At 34.2% G+C, this 25,229-nt stretch overlaps 1 protein-coding gene and 3 long non-coding RNA genes across 4 annotated transcripts; 1 reads left to right on the top strand and 3 right to left on the bottom strand.

The window, feature by feature from the left end:
• The first annotated feature begins 160 nt into the window (after positions 1 to 160).
• Positions 161 to 12,364, top strand: LOC149490982 (uncharacterized). Its single transcript, XM_089700020.1, has 5 exons — positions 161 to 303; positions 615 to 795; positions 9,619 to 9,720; positions 10,105 to 10,188; positions 12,287 to 12,364. The coding sequence occupies exons 1-5, from the start codon at positions 161 to 163 to the stop codon at positions 12,362 to 12,364; spliced, it is 588 nt and encodes a 195-aa protein (XP_089556146.1).
• Positions 5,027 to 6,631, bottom strand: LOC149490983 (uncharacterized). The gene is made up of 2 exons (XR_016315616.1): positions 6,115 to 6,631; positions 5,027 to 5,627 (listed from the first exon to the last, which is right to left on the bottom strand). It is a non-coding gene; the product is annotated as an uncharacterized LOC149490983 (long non-coding RNA).
• A 1,854-nt stretch (positions 12,365 to 14,218) lies between the features above and the next one.
• On the bottom strand, positions 14,219 to 15,728 carry LOC149490981 (uncharacterized). The gene is made up of 3 exons (XR_016315761.1): positions 15,157 to 15,728; positions 14,969 to 15,030; positions 14,219 to 14,894 (listed from the first exon to the last, which is right to left on the bottom strand). It is a non-coding gene; the product is annotated as an uncharacterized LOC149490981 (long non-coding RNA).
• A 7,228-nt stretch (positions 15,729 to 22,956) lies between these two features.
• On the bottom strand, positions 22,957 to 25,220 carry LOC149490980 (uncharacterized). The gene is made up of 4 exons (XR_016316034.1): positions 25,019 to 25,220; positions 24,477 to 24,594; positions 24,217 to 24,342; positions 22,957 to 24,139 (listed from the first exon to the last, which is right to left on the bottom strand). It is a non-coding gene; the product is annotated as an uncharacterized LOC149490980 (long non-coding RNA).
• Between the last annotated feature and the right edge of the window lie 9 nt (positions 25,221 to 25,229).

Raw genomic sequence — 25,229 nt, 5'->3', positions numbered from 1 at the left:
GAAGTGGGTTAGGTTTTGTATATATCTATGAGTCAGTCAGTCTTAAAAATTATTGTTGTAAAAGTTCTTGTTTATCTTGGGGTCTTCATTATATGTACCGAATTTGGTTTGTTTAAGTAAAATAGTTTTCGAGTTATAAGGGGGTGAAAAGCGGCTCCAAATGGTTCGTGTAAAAATACACACGGCTGCAGCTGCTCGCCAGTTCTCTTCGCTTGAACTCGGCTTGAGACGCTGCCGCGTGTCTAGATATTTTCCTGAAAAACCAAACCTTTTTACTTCCTTTAATATGAAAATAAAAGAAAAGTAAGAAAATATTTTGTAGTTTTAATTTAACCTGTAATGGGTTAAAGGGTGTATATCTACACTAATATTATAAAGAGGAAAACTTTGTTTGTTTGTTTGATTGTAATGAATAGGCTCATAAACTACTGGACCGATTTTGATGAAATTTGGCACAGATAATCTTTAGACCCTCAGAAAGAACATAGGCTACCTTTTATTGCGAAATATGTACCACGGGCGAAGCCGGGACGGACCGCTAGTTATTATTAAAATTAAATCCGTATGATCTGGTATAGTTAGAAAAAAATATATTAATAAAAAATGTTTTACAGATTTCCCAAAAGCGAATACTGGAAAAATAAATGGATTGCAGTAGTCAGGCAAGAACGATCTGAACACAACTGGGAACCTTACGTTAGTAGTCGCATTTGTTCTAAACATTTCAAAAAAGAGGAAATTTATACATTCGCTGGACGTAGAAGACTTATTGAAGGAGCCGTTCCTTGTGTTCAGGTATTTATAAAATTTAAAAACTATGTTTGATATTATGAAAACATGATCGTTTTGGTTTTAATAATCCAAATAGGATTTGTTTATATAGAGTCTAGATAGATAACAAATTTTTAAATTAGATGAAAGAGTACATTTGTTCCTTGAAAATCCATGTCAAGAGGAGATGGAGACATAGACGTTCAGTGACAATGACAATAGGCATGACGAAAGATTTTGAAATCCTCTTCCATAATGTGTGTATAGGTTTACTATACAAGAAAAACCCTATATTTCGGTAATATACCTACGAAGATATAAGCCATTTTTCAAAAAATATTTAATAACTGTGCCAAAACAGCTCGCAGGTGTCATGGCGTGGGCGTGACGTCACTCTATAGTAAATACGTAATTAATAATTATCTGTACGCATAGCGTTGAAAATGAATAAAATATTTAATTAATATGTGTTAAAGAAACGAATTTCAAAGTTTATAAGTGGTGTGCAGTATTTCAGTGTGAATCCACATAAAAATAATGCCTAAAAAAGTGTTAGTAATTGTTTCAAGCGAGAAAGTAATAAGAAAGTTCAGTAGAGTGATTGAAAATAGTGAAGATGCGTTTAAATTACAAACCGACCTAAATAGTTTTGTTGGTTGGTGCCAACAAAACGATATGGAGATCAACGCAAGTAAATGCTACTTCATAAGGTTTACTAGGAAATTAAAATCAATAAATTATAACTATAGTATAGGGGACCACAAAATTCTAGAAAAAAAGTTAGTCCGTGATCTGGGTGTACTTATAGATAGCAAACTAACATACATACAACACATAGATAACATTACTACTCGCGCTTCTAAAATGCTGGGCTTTGTTATGAGAAATTCTAAAGGATTTAAAAACTATAAAACTAAAGTCACATTGTACACACATCAACACCGTCTAAGGTTATTACGAATTTTTTCAATTAACTAAAAATTTGTTATAAATAGAATGCAACATATATATTATATTTTTATAAAGCCTATTTATTAGGCTATAGCTTAGAATAAAACAAAAACAGTTTTTTTGCGAAAATAAAATTTTATTTATAAAAAGACAAAGAGCGTATACGCACTATGCGGGTAGCCGTCCGGCTGACCGCAAGCACAATTATGTACGTAATATTCATTTCTATGCGCACTGCGTATACGCTCAAAAGGTGAAGTAATGGCAAAACTAACGACGTATGTGTTTTTTGAGAAAAAAGTTAAAAGTAAAGAAAATTATGCCAGTTTTTGCAATAATTCAGAAAATCAATAATCAGTAAAACCACCCATGACGTTAACAACCGTCCTGCAACGGTTTTTCATGCTTTGAATCAAGTTGTCAAAGTCATGCTGTGGGATATTGTCCCAGGTCCTGCTAAGATGTAAAAAAAGTTGCTCCTCAGTCACAATGTTTTCAGGAAAATTCCTCAAAGCCCTTCTTTGGAGCATGTCCCACGCGTGCTCTATGGGGTTTAGGTCAGGTGATTGCGCGGGCCAGTCTAAGACGGATATATCGTGCTCCTGCAGCCACCTGGTAACCACTCGCGCTGTGTGCGAACGGGCGTTGTCGTGCATGAGCGTAAATTCTTGGTCCATTTGTAGCCGATGGGGGTAGACTATTGGTCCTAGCACCTGGTCACGGTATTTTTCAGCCGTCATGGTGTTTCTGATCCAAACGAGGTCTGTTCGTCCACCAACACGAATTCCGGCCCAAACCATAATTGTTCCACCGTGGTAAGGGTGGACTTCCTGAGGGTGTAGCCGTCGGCTCTCACGACCAGGAACTCGCCATACGCGTACTCTTCGTGAATCGGGATGGAAACCGAATCGAGACTCATCAGTAAACAGCACTACAGACCACTGGTTATCTTCCCAGAGCAAATGTTCACGAGCCCACTGCAATCTTCGTCCACGATTTCCTCGGCGTAGTGCTGGAGTACGAAGCGGTCTGCGAGCATGAAGATTAGCTTCATGCAGTCTCCTCCTCACAGTTTGGTCACTCACAAGCAACTGGTGCTCTGACTGGAGCCTTTGAACCAACTGCATGGCCGTAACATTTGGTTGCCTTCTTGCAGCAACTTGCAAAAATCTGTCTTGTCGTCGGGTGGTTATGCGCTTCCCACCTGGGTGTCTTTCAGCCACTTCACCAGTAGCACGATAACGTGACCATAATCTCGAGATAACGTTCTGCTTTGTTCCAATCTCCTCAGCAACACTCCGTTGAGTAGCCCCAGCTTGGAGCATGCCTACTGCCCTTAACATTTCCTCTCTTGTTAAATGGCGCCGCTGCATGATGCGTACAGTGTCAAAAGTTCAAAATTAATCGCTAACTTGTTGTGAAACACCAATAAATGACAAAAAAAAATCCGAAAACTAATGGTAGGTAAAGTGAACCTTCGACCACAGTTGACAGATATATACTACGTACATACAGTTAGGAAACTAAGCCCCTGCGATGAAATTATGACGTATAGCTATAGGGCTGTTACCTTTTTGATATTTAACCGACTTCAAAAATAAAGGAGGAGGTTATCAATTCTGCCTGTATATTTCTGTTTGCTTTTTTTTCACAGTTGATGTTGTGGTAATTTTGAGATTAAAATCCGTTAAAATACAAAAATGGTGTAGCCTAAATATGAATTTACAAGAAGAAACAATCCGAATTAATACACCTTGTAAAAGTAAATACGTTTTTATCAGTGCTATATTTCGAAATCTTGTTTTGTTATGGACGCCGAATGCTATTTAATGTACCTAATGTGACCTAAATTATTTATAATGCTTGATATTTGTATTATACATATATTCAATAATTATTTTAAACCAGAATTTACAATACTTGTATGTAGGTATACCTACTAAATTATTTTTAAAACGATAAATTAAATTAAATTAAAAAACACAAAATATGCAAAAATAAATTAAAATTATTATTATACGAGCATAGAACCTCTACCTTTTTGTTTTAGGAAGAAAAAGAAAATAGTTTGACAGGCTTAGTGCTTGACAAAGTGGAGACGCCACGTATCGATAAAAATACAATAATTATAATATCTATCTTTTTCTTCCCTAATATTTATGTAATTATGCACATAAATTAAACAAGATTTTTTTAAGGTTTCCATTTTTTTAGATTTTTGTGCTCTTCTAGATTGCGTAAAAATAGATGCGATCTTTAAACAGAATGGACTCCTAATAGTGACTATTTGTAGCTATCATTTTGATAGAAAATATGTCAACATAATTTAAAACTCATGCTGCCATATCTATAGAAATTAAAAAATAGTCTCTTTTTAACTTGTAGTCAGATACGGTATTTACAAATATATTTATATATATTATATAGCCCTTTCAGGGCTACAAACTGAAACAATCGATATTTATTTAATATCATTGACATCACTTTACTTTTTACTTTTTTCTATACTATGTATCTTTGTCATTCAAAATCTGTGGATGTGTCACCCGCTACTATCGATCCCCCCATGGAACTATAATATATACTACGTATGGAACCCACACTCCCTAAGAAAAAGTAAAGTCAAAAAATTTGACCTTGAATCTTATCGTTTCCCCTCCGTCTCTTTCTAGTTACGGTGAGTCATGGAAATATATATAGTATGTCTATATTTCCGTGGGGTGAGTATAAATGTAAAAAATTCAGGATATTAAGGAAAAAAATAACGGATACATCAATTTTATTCGTATTAAAATTTTACTATAATACTAGATTTTGCCCGCGACTTCGTCGTCGTTGAAGTCATAAAACATAAAATCCCATTTATCCCGTGGGGATTTCGGAATAGCCTTTCTAAGTGCACCTTTAGGATACTCTAGATATACAGAGTGTGCCAAATTTCATGTCTTTAGGTCCAGTGATTTTAGGCTGTGCGTTGTCTGTCAGTCACTAAGTAACGGGAGAGTTTTATATTTATTGATTGATTGATGGTTGATGATTTACGGCGGAAATAAATTACGTAATTGCATTTATTATTCTAATATAGTTACTGTAGAGTTTTTGCAAATAGATAAAAAATAGATGTTCAAGTATTTAACATTGGAAAATTGTAATGTTCCTTTCAGCGTTTTTTCATGTTTGCGTCTTCCGCTATCTGTAATGCATCTTCAGAACACAGGACCGCTATAAATTATGACAACATTTTGCTGTATAATTTGGCGTTACGTCCAGTCATTTGAGGAATTAATGAAGTAAAATATCAATGTGTTTTTATAATATTTATTTATCATTACAATGCCAACTGCCTTTACAAATTTGCAAATTATAAGATAATAACAATAAAAAGTAACGAAATCGGTTCACTGAAAATATTTTTATCATTCCATACCCTTAAGTATTTAAATAGTTTTAAGAGTACTTGAAATATGAGATCGTGGTCTAGCGCTTCCCTATCATACAATAAAAAACAAAATATATATATTCAGGGTGTAATCGTTAAGTGTGCACAGGTGATTATTCCGTAACTATTGCAGGTATCAAAAAACTTTAAACTGATATCGATATGATACTGATATGATACTTTACCTAATGAGTAAAATAGCAATAATAACTTTTTTTAAATATAACAAGAAATATCTAAAAATGTAACTTTAAACCCTCCCTCTCATACATTTTATTTCCCGTAACGTATATATTACGTTCCCACTGCTGGGACATGGCCTCCTATGAGGTTACAGCCACATCCACCACACTGGCCAAGTGCGGGTTTAAAATGAATGTTGCATATCTTCACTTTTTCAAAACAGGATATTTTTAATTCTACTATATTTAGCCATGTATTACGTTCCGCTAGATTGGACGGAAACCTGTAAAGAGAAAAGAAGATTATTTGCAAAATATAAAAAAAAAGTCATTTAGATACAGATAACACAAAATTTGTGCTGTTGTCTTGTGCTTCTATTTCAGTAGGTACCATATATGTATGTACTTTGAGTTTTTGATTTTACAATATATCATTATATAAAAGTAGTAAACAACGTTTTTATACCATTAACTTTCACGCCAATTGAACTAACTCAAGTGGAGAAAGACTTCTCCTCATATAAAATACCATACCGAAATATATGTACACAATTTTATAAAGTATGGACACCCTAGTCTAATATTTATTACAATCATGAAACATTTAATAATAAGCAAATAACGATGTTAAATGGAAAAAACCTAATCAAAATTAACATTATAATCACAACTTCGATCTATTATTCCAGATTTAACAACAATTAAAGTAGAAATATTACTAAACTACAATTTTACATGAAGCGTAGTTTATGCATGGTTTTTTGTACTTACGAATGAAATATAATATCACATCCTGGATGCCATTCACTTTTGCAACCGCGCACAATATATTTACAACCATTTCTATTAATTTTGGCTCAGAATAATTCCAAAATACAAGAACAAACTCACGAAATGAACATAAACATCCGCCATTTTGCAGTAAACATTATTTGACACCTAGAATTGGGGCTGCCGCGCAACGATTTTCATAACATAATTCAAAATATGGGAAAAAAATTATGAGCGTGTTCGATAAGCAGTCCATTTTAAAAGTTGTAAACCTTTGTTATTTCAATGGAAAAGCAAACCTGCATGAATCTCGTTTAAATTTCATTTTTTTAGCGGATTTTATTAATGATTTATGTCATATAGACTATTATTACTGACAGTCGATTTTTTAATGCACGTCAATAGGGGAAAAATTTACAATCACGCTGGCTACCCTATGGGGTAAACAGGGGTTACTTGCGGTCATTCTATCAGTTTTTTATTTATTCTTAGGAGTTTGGGTTCCAGTATGACTATAGTTCCATGGTAAATGCCATAACAAACTTAACGCTTACCATTTTTGATTACTTTGCTCCGAATAAAACAAAATATATAAAAGAGAAAAGCTATCCCTGGATAACATATAATATTAAACTGATGATGAGGAGACGTGATGAGGCACATGCTAAGAGCGGGGGCACACGATGCGTTGCGGCGCCGCACCGCAAAGATTTCACCGTGTCAGTGGGCACACGAGCGGTGCGGCGCCGTAACGTTGTTATGTCGCAGCGGCGTCGTAGCAGGGTTGCACAGCGTGTCCTTCCTTGTGATGCAAAACAACTGAGCGGTGCCGCTCCGACGTCGCACCGCATTCACCCCTCCCCGCCTCGTCTTGGTGGTTACAAGTCCGGTGCGGCGCCGGAGCGCATCGTGTGACATGCCACAGATATTTCTATGTAAGACGACGCAGCGACACCGCTCCGGCGCCGCACCGCCGCCGCAACGCATCGTGTGCCCCCGCCCTAAGGCAAGACAAAGCGCTGAGCATAGACCCTATTACATTGAGCTAAAGAAATATGTAAAAGAGGCCATCGTGAGAGAAAAAAATGCATATTTTGATAAGTACATTAACTCAAATTTTGATCATCCCAGAATTCTGTGGAAGCACATAAGAGATCAAGTAACTCTCAAGGAAGGCAAAGACGCTGATTTGCCATTAAATATCAGTAATCCTGAGGAAATTAATACTCATTTCCTTAATGTGCCGGGAAGTAGCGACGTCCAACGGAGTATAATTGATAATTTCATTGTAAAGCGCTATCGGGACAGTGATACGATGTTTCAGTTTACAAATGTATCTGAAGAAAACGTTATACAAACATTGAAGGCGCTTCATTCGAACGCAATGGGTGTCGATGGTATCTCTTTGGATATGGTAAAGCTAGTATTGCCAATCATAGTACCAGGAATGGTTAAGATAATTAACACTTACAAAGTAATATGGCACGTTTTGTGTTTGCCCAGGCAATGGTGAAGGCGCAGGTAAATTAAGTTCTCCTTGTTGTAAGGCTCGTCCAAAATTACTTTCTTGTAATACACGTGCGTCACCATTTCGTCCATATTCTCCAACATCTATGGTTAGGAATAAACCGTCGGCATCGACCACTGCCAATAAGATAATAGAAAAAAAACTTTTATAGTTAATATAACTAGAGCCGGAATTCGGTGCTGCTCTTATTCTTATGTGTTTCCCATCAAGACTTCCTACACAATTTGGTAGATTCCATAGTGTGTGAAAACGTTGAGAAACTTCTAACCACATTTCTTCTGTAAGTGTCGGCATGTATTCGGGCTGTAGATGTATCCAAAGTACCGTACAAGTTTCATGAACAATTTTACTAACTGTGCTTTGTCCTCTCATGAAATATAGCGCAAGTGACTTGAAAGAACATCCATCTGCAAAGTACCTAAAAAGTAAAAATAATAATATGTAGTCTATCTGTCATCGCACCAAAGCGGCAAACTGTAGGTTCGGTACCAGGCAGAAACAATAACAATTTTTTTAGCCCCAGTTTGTCATTTAGCAAGTATAACCCATCCATACGCCTCGCCCCTAATACACGTTGTATTTATTTATACAGGATGTTTTGTGACGATGAAATAGTAATATCCGATTCGTGATAGGAGAGAGGTATTTTAAGGTGCAACATCAGTGAGCGTTCCGAACTACACTTTTTTTAAAACAATTTTTTATTTTTTGGAAAAACTATGTTATTTAGACGTGTGATTTTAAACAACTATATCTTTTATTGTATTTTTTTTTATTGTTGTGGTAAGTGTGAAAGATGTTAAAAGTATTTTTAATAGTTTTAACATCTTTCACACTCTAAACATTTGTGTATCCATAGAATAGGCTTATACATAGAACGTTATTAATTGTACTTGAATAATTTGTTTTGTTATATTGTTGTATAAGCTGTTTGGAAACTAATAAAATAAAATAAAATAAAAATAAAATAAAAAATACGTGGTTCGGGGTTCTCCGCGCCAACTTTATACAATCATTTCTTATTATTTTCTCGCTTGAAATAATTACTAACACATTTTTGAGCATTATTTTTATGTGGATTCACACTGCAATACTGCACACCACTTATAAACTTTGAAATTCGTTTCTATAACACATATTACTTAAATAAATATTTTTTTAATTTTCTTCGCAATGCGTACAAATAATTACGTATTTACTAAAGAGTGACGTCACGCCTACGCCATGACACCTGCGAGCTGTTTTGGCACAGTTAGAAAATATTTTTTGAAAAATGGCTTTTATCTTCGTTAAATTTAAGTATATTACCGAAATATAGGGTTTTTCTTGTATAGTAAACGTATACACACATTACGGAAGAGGATTTCAAAATCTTTCGTCATGCCTATCGTCTTGTCGCGAGCACACGAGCGCGCTGTGCATCGAATTTGTCGTGGATGGATTGCTTTGCATGCCGGACAAATCTTTGTGGTTTTTGGCATGTTCATTTTTATTTAATGTTCTAGTATTTGGTTAGAATCGACACCAAAACTCCATAGTCCATACCTACTATGAATTTTCTAACGCTTCTTTATTAACCAAAAAAAAGTGTAAAGTTTTATTTTTGCCTGTTATTTGAATCGCTATTCGACGTTTTAATTGTGAGCTACAATATAAAAATTCAAATTGAACAAGCTAGCCAATCAGATAAAAATCACTATAACGATATTTTAAAAAGAAAAAACCAAATGTTGAAATGCGGTTTAATTACATAAATTTAATTACAAAATGTGTAAATTCCATACAAATAGACACTGACTTTAATTAAAATCAATCAAAAAGATGCACAAAAGGAACACCATTCAACCAGTCCTTTGTAAGTAAATATTAAAGAATAGAAAAAATCCCGCCTCGTGAACTATTCTTTCTATTCTTTCAAAATGTCATGAAATATAACCTGTTGGCAAAATGTCTATAAATGTACTAAATTCCCACAGGAGTCCCCGATCCCAGAAGACCTACCGCCTACGGCGCAACCGCTGCCGTCAATCAGTGACACGCCCAGCGTTCGCGAAGGAGTACAGCTCAAAAACGGAAAAGTACGTTCTTATTTTAGTGCCGAAAGCATAATGAATTTGATTTTAAACGAAGCTACTAAAAAGACTGAAGTTTTCAATATGTAATAATATACACATCTTCACACATTTATTGAGTGAATGAGCCAATCGTTCACGCTTTATAAGCGTAGGACTTACACCAAGAGTAGTGTAGGTTTTATATCGAAAATAGCCAATTTTTTGTATTGCGAATAATGTAATTGAATTGCAAGTCATCTTTTCAGTCATCTTTTAGAAAATAAGTTATGTCTCGCTCTGGGATCTTGGACTATAACATTTCAATGGACTAATGGATATGTTCAAAACATTTTCTGACGTTTTTGTATCTTTCATTTTATTTATCGGCCAGTAATTCTGTTTGCAAAGGAAATGGAGCTGCGCATGCAAGTGGCGAACGAGTGTAACGACGAGGAGCTGCGCGAGATGCGGGAGCTAGTTGATGCGAATAATGTAGGTAATTGAATTGCAAGTAGGTAGTTCTTGTATCAAAAAATAGCGTAGTTTAATAAGTGTTTAGTGCTTGGCACAGACTTCAAACCTATACAGGGTGTAATCGTTAAGTGTGCACAGGCGATTTTTCCGTAACCATTGCAGATATAAAAAAACTTTAAATTTTTTTGATATCGGAAGCCCTTTACCTAATGAGTAAAATGACTATAATAACTTTTAAAAAATAAAGCAGGAAATATCGAAAAAAGTTATCGAATTTTCCATACATTTTGTGTTCAAAGCAAATGTTCGAACTTCGAAGTGACGTCCTCGTTTTGGAATACCATTGTATTCCACATCGAGCTCTATTTACAGTTTCTAAATTAATTTTTATTAAAATTTGCAAAGTAATTTAAACACAAATTCAAAAAAGAACCAAAAATTTTCATAATACATGTTTAGGATAGTCATATCTCACAGCTCATACTAAATGTATGGGAGTGTTTGGTGTAAAATTTTTGGATATTTTCCGTTTTATTTTTAAAAAGTTATTATTGTCATTTTACTAATTAGGTAAAGGGCTTTCGATATCAGTTTAATGTTTTTTGATATCTGCAATAGTTACGGAATAATCGCCTGTGCACACTTAACGATTACACCAACATAATATATTTTCATTTGCGTATTTTTCTATTTTATAATTTTTTAACACATACATCACATTTTTTTATTATACAATACAAAATTTGCTTATCCGTTTTATTAGTGAATCTGAACAACTTTCACTAAGAAACTTAGGTCGAAAAAAATTTGTCGAAAAAAAATTGTATTGAGTTATTGCATTTTGTATGGAAAGATTATTTTTTTATATTTTGTCCAAATTTCTTTGTAAAAGTTGCTCAGTTATATAAAAATGAAGTTGAAGATATCAATAGAACGTATTCGCAAATTTTGTGTACTAATAAAAAAATCACCCGGTGTAATTTTCACGAAATTGTGTAAAATTGCATTACATGTACGGCGGTGAATGAATGCCTATAGTTCACCGAGAGGTCGCGGCTTCAAGCGGTCGGTCTCAACTGCTTGAAGCGGTCCGTGTACGGCCGCCCTTAGGCTGGTTGCAGAGCTTGACCGACCATCAGTGCGTACGTCAGTCGCGCTTGTCATATGTATGGAAATTCATAAAACCGTTCATAGCTAGACCGACCATACGCACGCGTATAGTCATGCGTATTAGCACGTAATACGCATGACTATATTTTGTTTTAAGTTTAATTAAGTATTGTATTCTGTGTCAATTGTGTTTGTTATTATTGTGGAGTCAAATAAATGATCTTTCTTTCTTCTTTCTTTCTTTCTAATACACATTGTTGATGCGTATCGTCAGGACCGACGGTACGCACTGATGGTCGGTCAAGCTCTGCAACCAGCCTTAGTTGCAACTTATAACGCCGCGTCAGGACGACCTTGTCGACATACTATCGCTTGGTACGTGGACTGTCGGTCTCAAACTAGGAAGAGATTGTACAGGACAGGGACATTTGGTCATCTTTGGAGGAGGCCTTTACCCAATACGGGCTTTCGACAGACAATCCTCAATAAAATGTTTAAATAAATATGGAAATAAATTAGGCGGTTAGGCGTTGGGCGGTCAGCGAAAATTCAGCTATTCGCGCCTGAGTTGAGGGGTGAGGGGGAATGGAATAGTATGGAATCGCGTTTAGTATGGAATCAACGTTGCAACGTGCAAATTTTGACTGGCAACCTAGTCGATGTATAATATAATTATTCTCCTAATTATAAATATACATAAAATTTTGTTTTTAGCAAAAAAACTTTGAACGCACTTATCCTGCGGTGGGATCTTATACTATTAGAAAATAATAAAAAATGGTTCATTGTATAAGTTGTTAATTACGAATACTCTTCTTCATAACAAATTAATATAATTTAAGCTTTTCTTTCATCTACGGGAACCAACCAAGACCCGTCAACCATCGCCAATTTAAAATATTGTCTTTGTGTACACGAGTTGATTTCGTTCAACATCAACTCGCTGCAAATATTCTCGTGCTTTTTCATGTATAAATCACCTTAAATATACCTATTTCTCTTGCAGATGAACGAGCCGGCGGACGTTGTCGCAAGGTGCAGGGTCACAACAATTGAAGGTAAAATATATAATTTTTGTTTGTAATAATAGCTTTTAAACCATATATATAAATAGTATATTTTAAAATACACACCTCGGTCCTCGGACGACATCAAACGACAAAATAATGTAGGTAGAGATTGTCTAATCTAAAAATGAACGCCCTTCCACTAAACTTAATTGTTTCAATGTGTGAGGACAAATAATTATTGAACCACTTTTATATGTGTGCGCGCGGCGATTCTACTGCAAACTTTGACTTTCGCGCACTGATTTGTCAACTAATCGGGCGATCAGTTCAGGTGCCTAGCATTGTATGGCGGGGAGAGTGCGCTATGTACGGAATGACACGTCCGTTCTGTCGTGCATCGCGTCATTTATGCACTAGTTGGCCAACTGGTCCTGTCGTTCGGGCATGGACAGGACTGGAGGACTGAACGACCAATGAGGCAGACCAATTTGTGTGTATTGCGTCTATACACGTACTTTGAATGTGAGCGTAAACACAGTGGAGGGGCGTTCATTTTTAGATTAGACAATCTCTACCTACTTTTTATCAAATATAAATGTATGATTATAAATACATGCTAGTATATTTCAAACATTATCCATTTAAAGATCTTTAATTTGAATCTACTTGAATCAAGTAGGTAAGTAATTAAACTTTAACCGTAAGAGTAGTGTATTAATGTTAAAACTATGATAATTTTCGCTAATAGTCCAGTCTGTGGGGAAATGTAAAAGCCTCTGCTCTACAAAAGGTGGCGTAGAAAATGTTTTGAAACAATATTGTTTAGGTATGAAAGGTTAATAAAAATCCAAGTTTTCGACCTTGACGGACCCAGGCGCTAGCCGCCATCTTGAATTAAAGGTGCTAAAATTAGGTATATTTTAAATAACTTCTCAATTGTTTACTAAATCACAAAAGTGTCTATGAGGGGTTCAAAGAAGACAAAATTACCTACATTTTTTTCATACATGATTATTCTGTAAGTCTTAAAGGTAAAAAGTTACAAGCGACGGAAATAATAATATTTACAGAAATCATATAATTTTAATTTTGTTTAAAAATTGTGCAGCAATCTTTTTTTATTCTTTTTGATGGCCTGGGCTGGTTAAGACGATACACAAAAAAAAATCCACTGCTTGGCGGGCGGAGTCTAATAGCTCGCTATCGCGAACGCGGGTGTGCGCGAAGTCATTCTTGCATACTCGCCGCGCTGCCGCTGGCCGACTCGGGACAAACATGTATGGAGTCGTCATACAGTTATAATATTGTTATACATATATTTAATTGTTGATTTATTGGTTTTATTTTCTTGCTTATAAACACAAAATTATCTTCTTTTTAACAACTACTTAGACATTATTAATAATTATTAATTATTATTATTTCGTAATGTTTACTTTATTACAAAATAATACAGGTTATAAATAATCTTTAAAATAACAAAAAATATTGTTACTCTGAAAAAATGAAATGGTACCTAATTACGCGGACTACTGAATTGATTTAGATAGAATTTGATGCTGACGTAGATATTACATCATGCCCAGAAATGAAAGGTACTATTTCTGAAAGAAGTTATAAACCCTAATTCTTCTCAGTCAAAGTCAAGAGTGGAAGATATCGCTAATACAGTAAAACTGATGCGAAACTTTGGATGTTAATTTGTATATTTTTTTGTTAGTTGTTACTTAATCACGTCAAGACTACATTACCAATTTTGATAAAATATAGCTAATTGCCTGGATTTACACATAGGATACTTTTTATCCGAACTGAACACTTCTGTGGGATAAAACAGGATTCACGATATAACCTAATTCCACGCGGGCAAAGCCGCGGTCGGAATGATATTTTTTTAAATAAAAAATTGTTTAAAAAAACACAAAATATATTGACGCATGTATTTATTTTTTGCACTCTATTATAATTGTAATTATTCATTACAAATAATCAAAATAAAATAGCCAGAACAAAGTTAGGCCCTGGTAGGATAGGTAGGCAGGTACAGCAATGTGAGACGAACACTGGCTTATTTATACCAATAATAATGTATTATAAACATTAAATTAAGTTTACTTTCTAACAACAAAAATACATAATATTAGCTAATGTGAAAACGAATCAACCAATCATCCCACAACAATGAAATGTGCACACAAATATTCATCCAAATCGGTTCATGTGATTAGGAGGAGTGACTGCAGCGCCATCCTCCGGGCCCAATTGTGTTTCCAGATCACCCAGGAACTCAATTTAATATACTTACACAAAATTTTTCGAAATGAAAACTCACATTACTATGTAAATATGAATATAAACCGGTTTTAGTACTAAGCAATTTCCCGCACAGGTGTAGTAAGTATAAATGAAATAAATATCAACATCAAATTCTTTATACAACATACTTATCTACCACCTACTAAGAAATTCTTGAAATTTTTTCGTATTTTTTTAAAATATAATACTACTCCAACGAGCTCCTGTTCCATAATTCCATATTACGTCCACCATACTTCCACTAAGTTCACCATGATTTTTTATTTCTTTGCACTTTGTTGCTTTTTGCTAAAAATGGAATCATGCGATAAAACCAGTAGAGCGTTGATAACATACATTTTTGACTGAATAAAGGTACTTACGAAGGAGTGGGTTCACATTGTGAACAATCAGTGGGTTTATTTTCCTTCTGGATTCCGGATTTCTGAAAAGATTATTTATGCTATAAATGAAAAAATCTTACACATTCGTTATGTACTTAAAACAGGGGTACATATCAAACATCGTCTATAATACAATTATCATCAAATTTAAAATAAAACCAACTTACTTCATTAATTTGTTCCAATTGTAAGCATTCTTTTTCCTCCAACCTTTATGTTTCTTCTTCTTATTTTCTTTATTGTCCCCATTTGTCTCATTTTGTCTTATCGTGTTGTCACCCTTTTTTACGATTGCGCAAGCGATACAAGTTCCCCGTGTGACGGCCGTAGCGGGAATGACTCGTGCAGCGATCGGGGTAGGAAGGTACAGGGCGGCTCTCGCTATATTGGCTGGTCAGGCGCTAATTTCAAGTATTTCTTGTTTATTTCAAAACCATCGCATATTTCAAAATTCTAAATCGGTAGACGTATAGGTTGTATATTTTATAATTAATATCCAAAAAGTCGTAACTTTACGTTTGTTATTTTGAAGATGCCAGAGATTAAAAAAAAATAACAATGAGAACTTTGTATTTTTTTTCTATCGAGAAAATATCATGGAATCATGTTTCTAAAACGGTAGACGTATTGTGTTACTATTGAACTTTCTTGTCAAGAATTTTCATCACGACAACTTTAATAATATAAAAATTACGAAGGTTTAAAAAGGGCCGTAAATGTTAGAAAAATTAATTCATCACCTTAATGGTGGCTTCTTCATTATCGTCGCTGAAATTTTCTGTTTCATTCTCTGTATTTTTAGTTTCCAACCATGAAATTTCGTCGATTAAATTTACTTTTTATTGATAACTTTACGAATCGTTCATATCGGATATCTTCTAAGGATTCCTTATCCATGTCCCCTCCGTAAAAAGTTACTAGAAAGCGTGCTCCAGCGTCTTCGATTTCTTCTGGTCATGATGACGAAATTTCATGGTTGGAAACTAAAAATACAGACAATGAAACAGAAAATTTCAGCGACGATAATGAAGAAGCCACCATTAACCAGCCCGGGCCATCAAAGAGAATTAAAAAATGATAGCTGCACAATTTTTAAACAAAATTAAAATTATATGATTTCTGTAAATATTATTATTTCCGTCGCTTGTAACTTTTTACCTTTAAGACTTACAGAATAATCATGTATGAAAAAAATGTAGGTAATTTTGTCTTCTTTGAACCCCTGATAGACACTTTTGTGATTTAGTAAACAATTGAGAAGTTATTTAAAATATACCTAATTTTAGCACCTTTAATTCAAGATGGCGGCTAGCGCCTGGGTCCGTCAAGGTCGAAAACTTGGATTTTGATTAACCTTTCATACCTAAACAATATCGTTTCAAAACATTTTCTACGCCACCTTTTGTAGAGCATAAATACCTACAGACTGGATTATAAATCCATACTAATATTATAAATGCGAAAGTAACTCTGTCTGTCTGTCTGTCTGTTACTCAATCACGCCTAAACTACTGAACCAATTTTCATGAAATTTGGTATGGAGATATTTTGATACCCGAGAAAGGACATAGGCTACTTTTTATCCCGGGAAAATGACGCAGTCCCGGAAATCCCACGGGAACGGGAACTATGCGGGTTTTTCTTTGACTGCGCGGGCGAAGCCGCGGGCGGAAACCTAAATATACCTAAGCGACATATCAAATAAAAGTGCATAACGGGTGAAGTACAGTTAGTATTTTTATCCAATTCGGTTTATCCATTATATCGGATAAGCCGTTTCTGAGATTAGCATGCACAAACATACAGACAAACAGACAAAAAATTTTTTAACTACAGCTTTGGGTTTGGGATCTATTTAATAATAATACCTGCTATTTTTTTTACATATTTTCAATGTACAGACACCACTTTTCTAGAATTTTATTATATATGTATTTTTTTACATATTTTCAATGTACAGACACCACTTTTCTAGAATTTTATTATATGTATTGATAACATCCATTAAATAGTGGAGAAGTACTGTTATTTTTGAGGTTTCTAATGTGATGTCGTAAAAAATTACATTTTTTCCGCTTACATTGCAAACGCAGGCTGAACCCTACGAGTTTTATCAAAATAATGTACTAAGTATTATACACATTGAAAAGGTCTACAGAAAAGTCCGCGATGGTATATGTCTATCTTATGGATAACCTACAATAACTTTTTTTTGTCATTTACTTTTTACGAAATAATGGCTAATTTTCGAAGCGATTTTAACCAAAACAGCATTAATCCTTAACCAATTAAATACCTTGAATACATTGTTCATTTAATATAGATATATTAAATGAAAAATGTATTCATTTCATATAGAATGGCCCTTTACACCGTATGATTTAAGTGAATATTTTCGAAGATATTACAGATTTAAAAATTGCGGGACGTAGCGTTTGCGGCGGTACCGGCCGGCCACCCGGCTATATATTTTATACCCGTGTGAAGCCAGAGCGGGCCGCTATGTTTTTATATACAACGTTCAGTTTTTCTGTAGTGTATTAAGTATCAGCATTGCACCCGTGCGAAGCCGGGGCGGGTCGCTAGTACATATAATAAATCTGTAGAAGGGTCAATTCTGTACATTGAAAATATTGAAAAAATAAATAGCAGGGGGTGTTACTGGATCGATACCAAACCCAAATATAAAAAACGAATCGGGAATATTAAACAATTTTTGCACGCCTCATAAGCGAAGCGTTTAGGTGGGTACTACTGTCACTTCGCGAAAAACATCTGATTTTTCAAACTTAAAATGTCTTTATGTATCATACATTGCACTTGTAAGATAATACATACACACACATATTAAGAAAAAACACTATTTTTAACGTTCATGATATTTTTGATGTCATTTTTGTTATTTAAACTAGTTAAAAAACAGTTTAAAAAAGTTCTGTCTTGGACGTCCGTGTGTCTGTATGTGCGGATCCTTTTTCTTGTTAACACGATAGCGACCGAAATACTTTACTAATCGAGTCTTTTTTTTTCTCTTACGCTTGAGTATGCTCAGGAATAGAACCCTTTCATTTTTCAGGGTCTGATTCGATGTGGTTTAATTGTTATTAAATAAACAAAAATAATAATTAATAAATATTTATTAAAAAAAAAATTATGAGGCGTGCACTTTTGGATTTTCCAAATTATTTTATAATATGTCAGAGTTACTCAAAATGGAGAAATAAACTACCACGCGAAGACCGACATCCGCGTGGACGGTGTCGCGGGCGGAAGCTAGTACTGAATAATCAGGATATTGAAAATAGCTCTGAACTTTCAGTATATTGTTTACGTTATATGTTTAGATATCTTGGAACATCAAAAGAAAATTTATCTGGTGTATGCAATATCTATAAAATGGATTTTTTCTTGTTACATAATTATTACGCGATATTTAAACTAAATTAACTTGATACAGACAATAAACTGACGTGTTTCATTTAATGCACCTATTACCCACACAGATCTAGTATATTATTGTAATTGTTATTGTTGTATTTAGTTCCGATTGCGTTTAGCTCGTTTAGCTCAACACAAGCCATATTCAGATACCTATATACGAGATGTTATTCCTCCCGTTCAATAGATTTGTCATGCTTTAAAATTTAAATGCATTCTGCTTACGTAATCACGCAAACAAGTTTCACACTTAGGACATCATTTCCGACGCACAATCACCTACCGAGGAAAGGATGGAGACATTTCGATAAAATTCTTCGACATTACAGCCTTTAATTTTAAATTATCGAGAAAGTAACCCAGCAAACGCAACTCTTGTGATCAGCGTAACGTTCAGTCAATTATCATCCACGTGAATTTGTTGCAGGTTGTTTTATATAAATCCAACTAGAAACCTATTCTATGCCTCAGTATTTAGAGTACTATCACAGATGACAGAATACATAAAGCTGGGTATCGACTTCGCGCTCCTGGCGCGCGCGCCATGAATGACCGCGCCGAGAGTGCGTTCCGCGGAGCGCGTTCCAAATAATTGAAGTATATCAACTAAGCGCGCCTGGCGCGCGTGGCAACTGTTCCAGTGTTTGACCGTTCATCAAGGAAGCTAGTCGTGTACGAGCAGCAGCAGCATTTTTTTCTTTAAATCCGGCACAGGGACTCCCATTTCACTACTGATTTCTCTCCAACCAATAAATCGCTCAGAGAAGATCTCTAAGCGATTTATTATGATACGAAGAAATTTTACTGTTCCAGAAAACTTCTTTCGTACCATATAGCTGAATTAATTTACGGCAACTTTGGTTATCCATAATAATTATTACTCGGAGCGCAACAAACACAAAAAATACGACAAACCCGTCTCCATAGGCGCGCGCGCCACGTTTGATGCGCGGTAAAAAACCGACACCCGACGGAACGGACCGCTCCGCGTTCGACCGCTCCAACGAACATTTTGGCGCGCGTTCCAAACTGGTATCCATTTCACGCGGCTGGAGCGCGCGCCAATGTTCGACCTCTTGGAGCGCGAAGTCGATACCCACCTTAATAGTAGCTAAACGCTACAGAACGGACACTCTCCGCCTCCCGCCAAAATTAAACTTACCTCGCCCCGCGCGATCGTGATTAAAATGGACCATATTTTTCTGCAAGGACGATACGCAACGAAGATTGACAACATTAATCAAATTGACTTAAAGTAATTTTATTATTTTGGATTTGTGATTATCGTTTTTCGTAGAAAATGGTTAGATATTGTGCTGTTTACGGATGTATTTCATCAGAAAAACGCGAATTTTTTTTACGCTAGTCACAAATGTGCCAACCATAAAGCGTTAACACACACATTTGCAGTCTCTACAGTGTGACTGTCAAAACGATAATTTTGTATGGAGTGTCCGGGGTGTGGTACTATTTAGCTTGCCGAATGCAAACATACACCTGTGAGACTGCGAGCTTAAAGTGTGTAGTCCGGAATCCCGATGGAATACATAAGAGTTCGTGTGGATTTATTATTTATTGCACGCCTCATAAGCGAAGCGTTGAGGTGGGTACTACTGTCACTTCGCGCAAAACATCTGATTTTTCAAACTTAATATGTCTTTATGTATCATACATTGCACTTGTAAGATAATACATACACACAAATATTAAGAAAAAACACTATTTTTAACGTTCATGATATTTTTGATGTCATTTTTGTTATTTAAACTAGTTAAAAAACAGTTTAAAAAAGTTCTGTCTTGGACGTCCGTGTGTCTGTATGTGCGGATCCTTTTTCTTGTTAACACGATAGCGACCGAAATACTTTACTAATCGAGTCTTTTTTTTTCTCTTACGCTTGAGTATGCTCAGGAATAGAACCCTTTCATTTTTCAGGGTCTGATTCGATGTGGTTTAATTGTTATTAAATAAACAAAAATAATAATTAATAAATATTTATTAAAAAAAAATTATGAGGCGTGCACTTTTGGATTTTCCAAATTATTTATTTTTATTGCACGCCTCATAAGCGAAGCGTTGAGGTGGGTACTACTGTCACTTCGCGCAAAACATCTGATTTTTCAAACTTAAAATGTCTTTATGTATCATACATTGCACTTGTAAGATAATACATACACACACATATTATGAAAAAACACTATTTTTAACATTCATGATATTTTTGATGTCATTTTTGTTATTTAAACTAGTTAAAAAACAGTTTAAAAAAGTTCTGTCTTGGACGTCCGTGTGTCTGTATGTGCGGAGGATTTTCTTGTTAACACGATAGCGACCGAAATACTTTACTAATCGAGTCTTTTTTTTCTCTTACGCTTGAGTATGCTCAGGAATAGAACCACAAATAGAACCCTTTCATTTTTCAGGGTCTGATTCGATGTGGTTTAATTGTTATTAAATAAACAAAAATAATAATTAATAAATAATTATTAAAAAAAATTATGAGGCGTGCACTTTTGGATTTTCCAAATTATTTTTATTTTTTCATTTCAGAACCAAAGACACATATACATATTATCACAATACTCTGCCAAACTGTAAAACAGTTTGTTGGCAGATGTAGCTCCATTTTACAAATGTACTTCCATTTTACTTATAAATACAAGAAATTTACACTACAATTTAATTTAACACTTTGATATTCTAACTAACAATGTTACATTTCAACGACCACAGATCATCAACACATCAACTCACTCTCAAATGCATTAAAAAATATCTTCTTAATTCCTTCCTAATAATTCCATCCTTCTTACCACTCTCCTTAATTTTCATTGGGATTCTATTAAACAGTTTTGGCACTATGTACTTTCTATGTCTCTGTCCATAGTAGTTACAATAATGTGGCACTTCTAATACATTTTTAGTTCTTAAGTTATAAGACATTGTTTTATTAATACAGATTTTAAATTCATCATTATGAAATTGTTCCATTGCTATTACCATATTTACCTTCTCATGAACAGGCAGCATCTTGCACTCTACAAACAAATAGTTATAATCATTATTTTTTTACAGCGGATTTAATGATTATAACTATTTGTTGGATGGAATGCATTCGTGGCAAAGCGTGCTCAGCTCACATTAAACTCCAAGGAAACTGCCATATGATTTACATTCTTCATATTTTCATGTAATGTTTACATCACATAACAGGTCTGTGACTCATTTATTAGTCCGGTACACCTCCGCAGTGACTTAAAATTTTAGTCATTGCAAGATTTGTGTTCTGTTCGCCTTCATCAGTTCTAGGCAGTTCCCATATAGAGAGGTACAGTTTGCATATATACCTGTAAACCATAATCTGGCTATTGAAAATAAAAAAGCCAAAAACCCAAGATTAAGGAAGCCGAATCCTTCAAAAATGGCATAGGTTTTCTTTTCACTTTTGATATTATAATACTGTAAAATGTTCTGAAGTAAAACTATGTAGTATTGTTATAATAAATCTATACTAATATTATAAAGAGGAAAAGTTTGTAATTATGTAAGTATGTATGTATGTATGGTTTTCACGCATAAACTACTGGACCGATTTCAAAAATTCTTTCACCATTAGAAAGCTGCATCTTCACTGAGCAACATAGGCTATATTGCATTTTCAAAAAAAATAGAGATCCTTACCAAAAATGCAATAATGTAACCCAAGGTGTAAAAAAATTCCTTACTAAAAATGCTGTCATCGCGTGCGCTGCGGAATCTATTGAAGATAGAACAAAAAAATGTTCTACGGTATTATAGAATGGATCAATATCTACAATAAAGTCCGCGATACCATATTATGTCCATCTTCAGTAGTTATGTTACTACAACAACTTTTTTACGTTTTCAAAGTAAATAGAAGTGCCGACAGTAATCAAACCATGTTATCCATACACATATATTAATCCTTATCCCATTAAATGATGTTTTATTATAGACTGTTTCAATACCAGCAAAATACTTTTTAAATAAAAAAAATTGGATATTCCATTCAAAAGATATAACGAATTTTTAAAAGCGTCAATGTACAGAAAATAGTAGGTATAATGAGCAGGCGTAGTGCGGGAAGGGGTGAAGGTGATTTTCATGTGATTAAAAATTAAACCTATAGTCCGACCTATAGTAGACTTTTCACTGTCACGATATCGCTATCTATGCGGGTGAAACCGCAGGGCATTGCTAGTATCATATAAATTGAAATATGTCGCTGCCCGGCAAAAAAAGTGTCATAACTTAAAAATGACTAATTCGAGATAACGAGACTTTTAAGATTTTTTACTACATATTTACTGCATTGATAATGTAAAAATTATAGGAGTTAAATAACTGAAATTTTTTTTACAAATAATATGTTTATTAACGCTTCACATAGCATAAAATTTTCAGTAGAATTATAATTTTTTTTAAGCAACTTTCAAGAAATATTAAATGTAGGATATGTTATGACTCTTTTTTTGTGGAAATTGAACATATTTTGGGAAATGATACTCTTTTTATAAGATGAAGAAATAAAACTTTATTTATAAAAATGTTTAAATTTTCTTTTACTATTGCAAAGTATTACTAAATAATAAACTTCTTATCAAAAAAATCTTATGTCTAAACTCACATGCAGCAAATTGCATACTTATATTATAATAATCAGCTAAAAGGAACTAAAATAGGAACTTCTTGAATGAAAATTTAAATATTTTGATTTCTAAGTTGAAAATTAAATCAATATCAATCAGAACAAGTAACAACCCGTAAATAATCCAAAAATTATCAGAAATCTTTTGGAAATGTGATTATTTCTTAATAATTCGTGAAGATCTTTTAAATTGTTTTCTTTGAGTTTAGGTTTAGATCTGTAGGCCAATTTCAGAGTTATTTGGTTCAGATTTTTTTTTTCGTGTTAAAACTGTTTCGGAATATTGATCATCCTTATAAGAAGTTTTGTAAAATAACTTAGTAGGATCATCTTGCATTAATTTAAAAACTTTTATTTCGGAAATTTTAAATGTTTTTGTCATTCCAATGTCCTCAGATCCATAGACGCTTCAGAGAGTAAAAATCACTATATGCCATTTCTGTTACGGCGTAGGGTCTGCACTCTGCCCTTTTTCTTAGCGCATTTTATCGCTTCCACATACTGACTGGGTACATAAATTGGACCCGATTTCAGTCTTTTCTGAATTTGCTTTTCAATTGTAGAATGCACGGAGTCCGCTTCATTTTGTGTGTGGCCTGTTATTAGGTATTTGTGCGTTATACGTCTTATTTTAGGGAATTTCAATAATGCGAACAAGTAAACAGAAACAATAAACCGATTCTTATTCTGACCGCAGCAGTTGTCGGAGTAGAATATCAGATCTAGTCCAGGTCCATCGTAATTTAGCAGTGTATTTCGATAAACTTGTATACACAAGATCCTATTTCATCAGCTCCGCGGTTCGCTTCTCCCTCATGCCAAAAGAAACAATCTGTTTTATCATTACCTATTTGTGAAATAGTAAAGTTCAAAGTATTAAGCTTGGATTTGTAGTAAAAAATAGACGTATTTCCTCGTGGAAGTTGTAGCACAGCCTGTAAGTCGTAAATTGCGACAATATTATCTGGTCCAACGTTTGTTTTAACTGCGTCTTTCTCTTTTCTAGACGGTTCCTTCTCTTCTTTCTGATTCCTGATTTACATCTAAAACAAAAAAAAACAACAAAAATTAAGTCTCAAACCTATAAACAAAATCCTTAGCTTACTATCAATCTGCGTACCTTTACAGGAAAGTGTATCATCCACAATGCTTTGACCTTCACATTGGGTATCGACGGAGTTTTGTTCTAAAGTTGCATTTTGTTTAAAACATTCATGAGTTTCTGAAGTAGGCTTACTGTTTGTACCTAGAAATGAAAAAAGGCTATGACAGAAAGAAGAGGTACATACTAAAGTAATAATAGCTGCTCACAATGTTAATTATTACGTTACACGACTTACACATACCTATAAATACGAATTTTGCTGGTAAAATACTTACCTTGCTCCGGATCATCCCTTCTTATAGAAATAGTTTGAACATTACTAGAAATGTTTTCTTGGTCTTCCCTACGCGCCATTTTTACCAACAATGTCGCACGACTGGTCTTCATGTTTTCCTTGAAAAATAAATCAAAATAATATAAAGTAGGTATAGTCAGGAAAGATAAAAAACAAAAAGAACTATTCGCCTCAAATCATAATATTTTTTCATGAAAACAGACAGATAACAAAATATGTCACTTGTATAAAAACAATAGTTAAGAATTTTTTGCAGAAAGAACGAATTAATACAACATAAAACTTTAGTTATTGTTACGTTTTGCAATAACAATGTCATTAAATGTGTTATGACAATATTACCTTATCTTTAACTAAAACATACACCTCAAACTGTCTACTAAAGCGTACCTACACAGGTTATGACTATTTTCTTTAAAATATTAAGCACTCTACAATATTTTTTTCGTCGATAAAACTGTCATAACACAATTTGATGCACTTTTCATGTTAGTAATTCTATTATAAACTTATAAAACTTACCGATAGAAAGTCACAACACACGTTAATACACTTTTTTGGCAACACAATACACAACCGCTCTGTATCAATACAAATGTGACACTGTTCATGCCGGTCAACTGTGCAATACGTCTTAGTGAAAAAGAGAACTTAGTGCCATCTCTCGGCAACTAAGTACAACATAATAATGACGATTTTACAGCAGGTAAATGACGCATTTGCTATTTAAATG

The sequence above is a fragment of the Colias philodice genome, chromosome 1 (genome assembly GCF_061535455.1).
Source record: "Colias philodice isolate Cphi_HAF_F1 chromosome 1, ilColPhil1 Martin Lab GWU primary, whole genome shotgun sequence".
In the NCBI taxonomy this organism is placed as follows: Eukaryota; Metazoa; Arthropoda; class Insecta; order Lepidoptera; family Pieridae; genus Colias; species Colias philodice.
The sequence above is the reverse complement of the archived record's forward strand: the minus strand, read 5'-3'. Positions and strand labels throughout refer to the sequence as shown.

What these genes read in the sequence shown, in the direction of transcription:
- LOC149490982 (XM_089700020.1), top strand. Translation starts at nt 161, where the DNA reads ATGGTTCGTGTAAAAATACACACGGCTGCAGCTGCTCGCCAGTTCTCT. An exon ending in AATATGAAAATAAAAGAAAA is followed by an intron (nt 304 to 614) that starts GTAAGAAAATAT and finishes AATGTTTTACAG; the next exon opens with ATTTCCCAAAAGCGAATACT. An exon ending in GAGCCGTTCCTTGTGTTCAG is followed by an intron (nt 796 to 9,618) that starts GTATTTATAAAA and finishes AAATTCCCACAG; the next exon opens with GAGTCCCCGATCCCAGAAGA.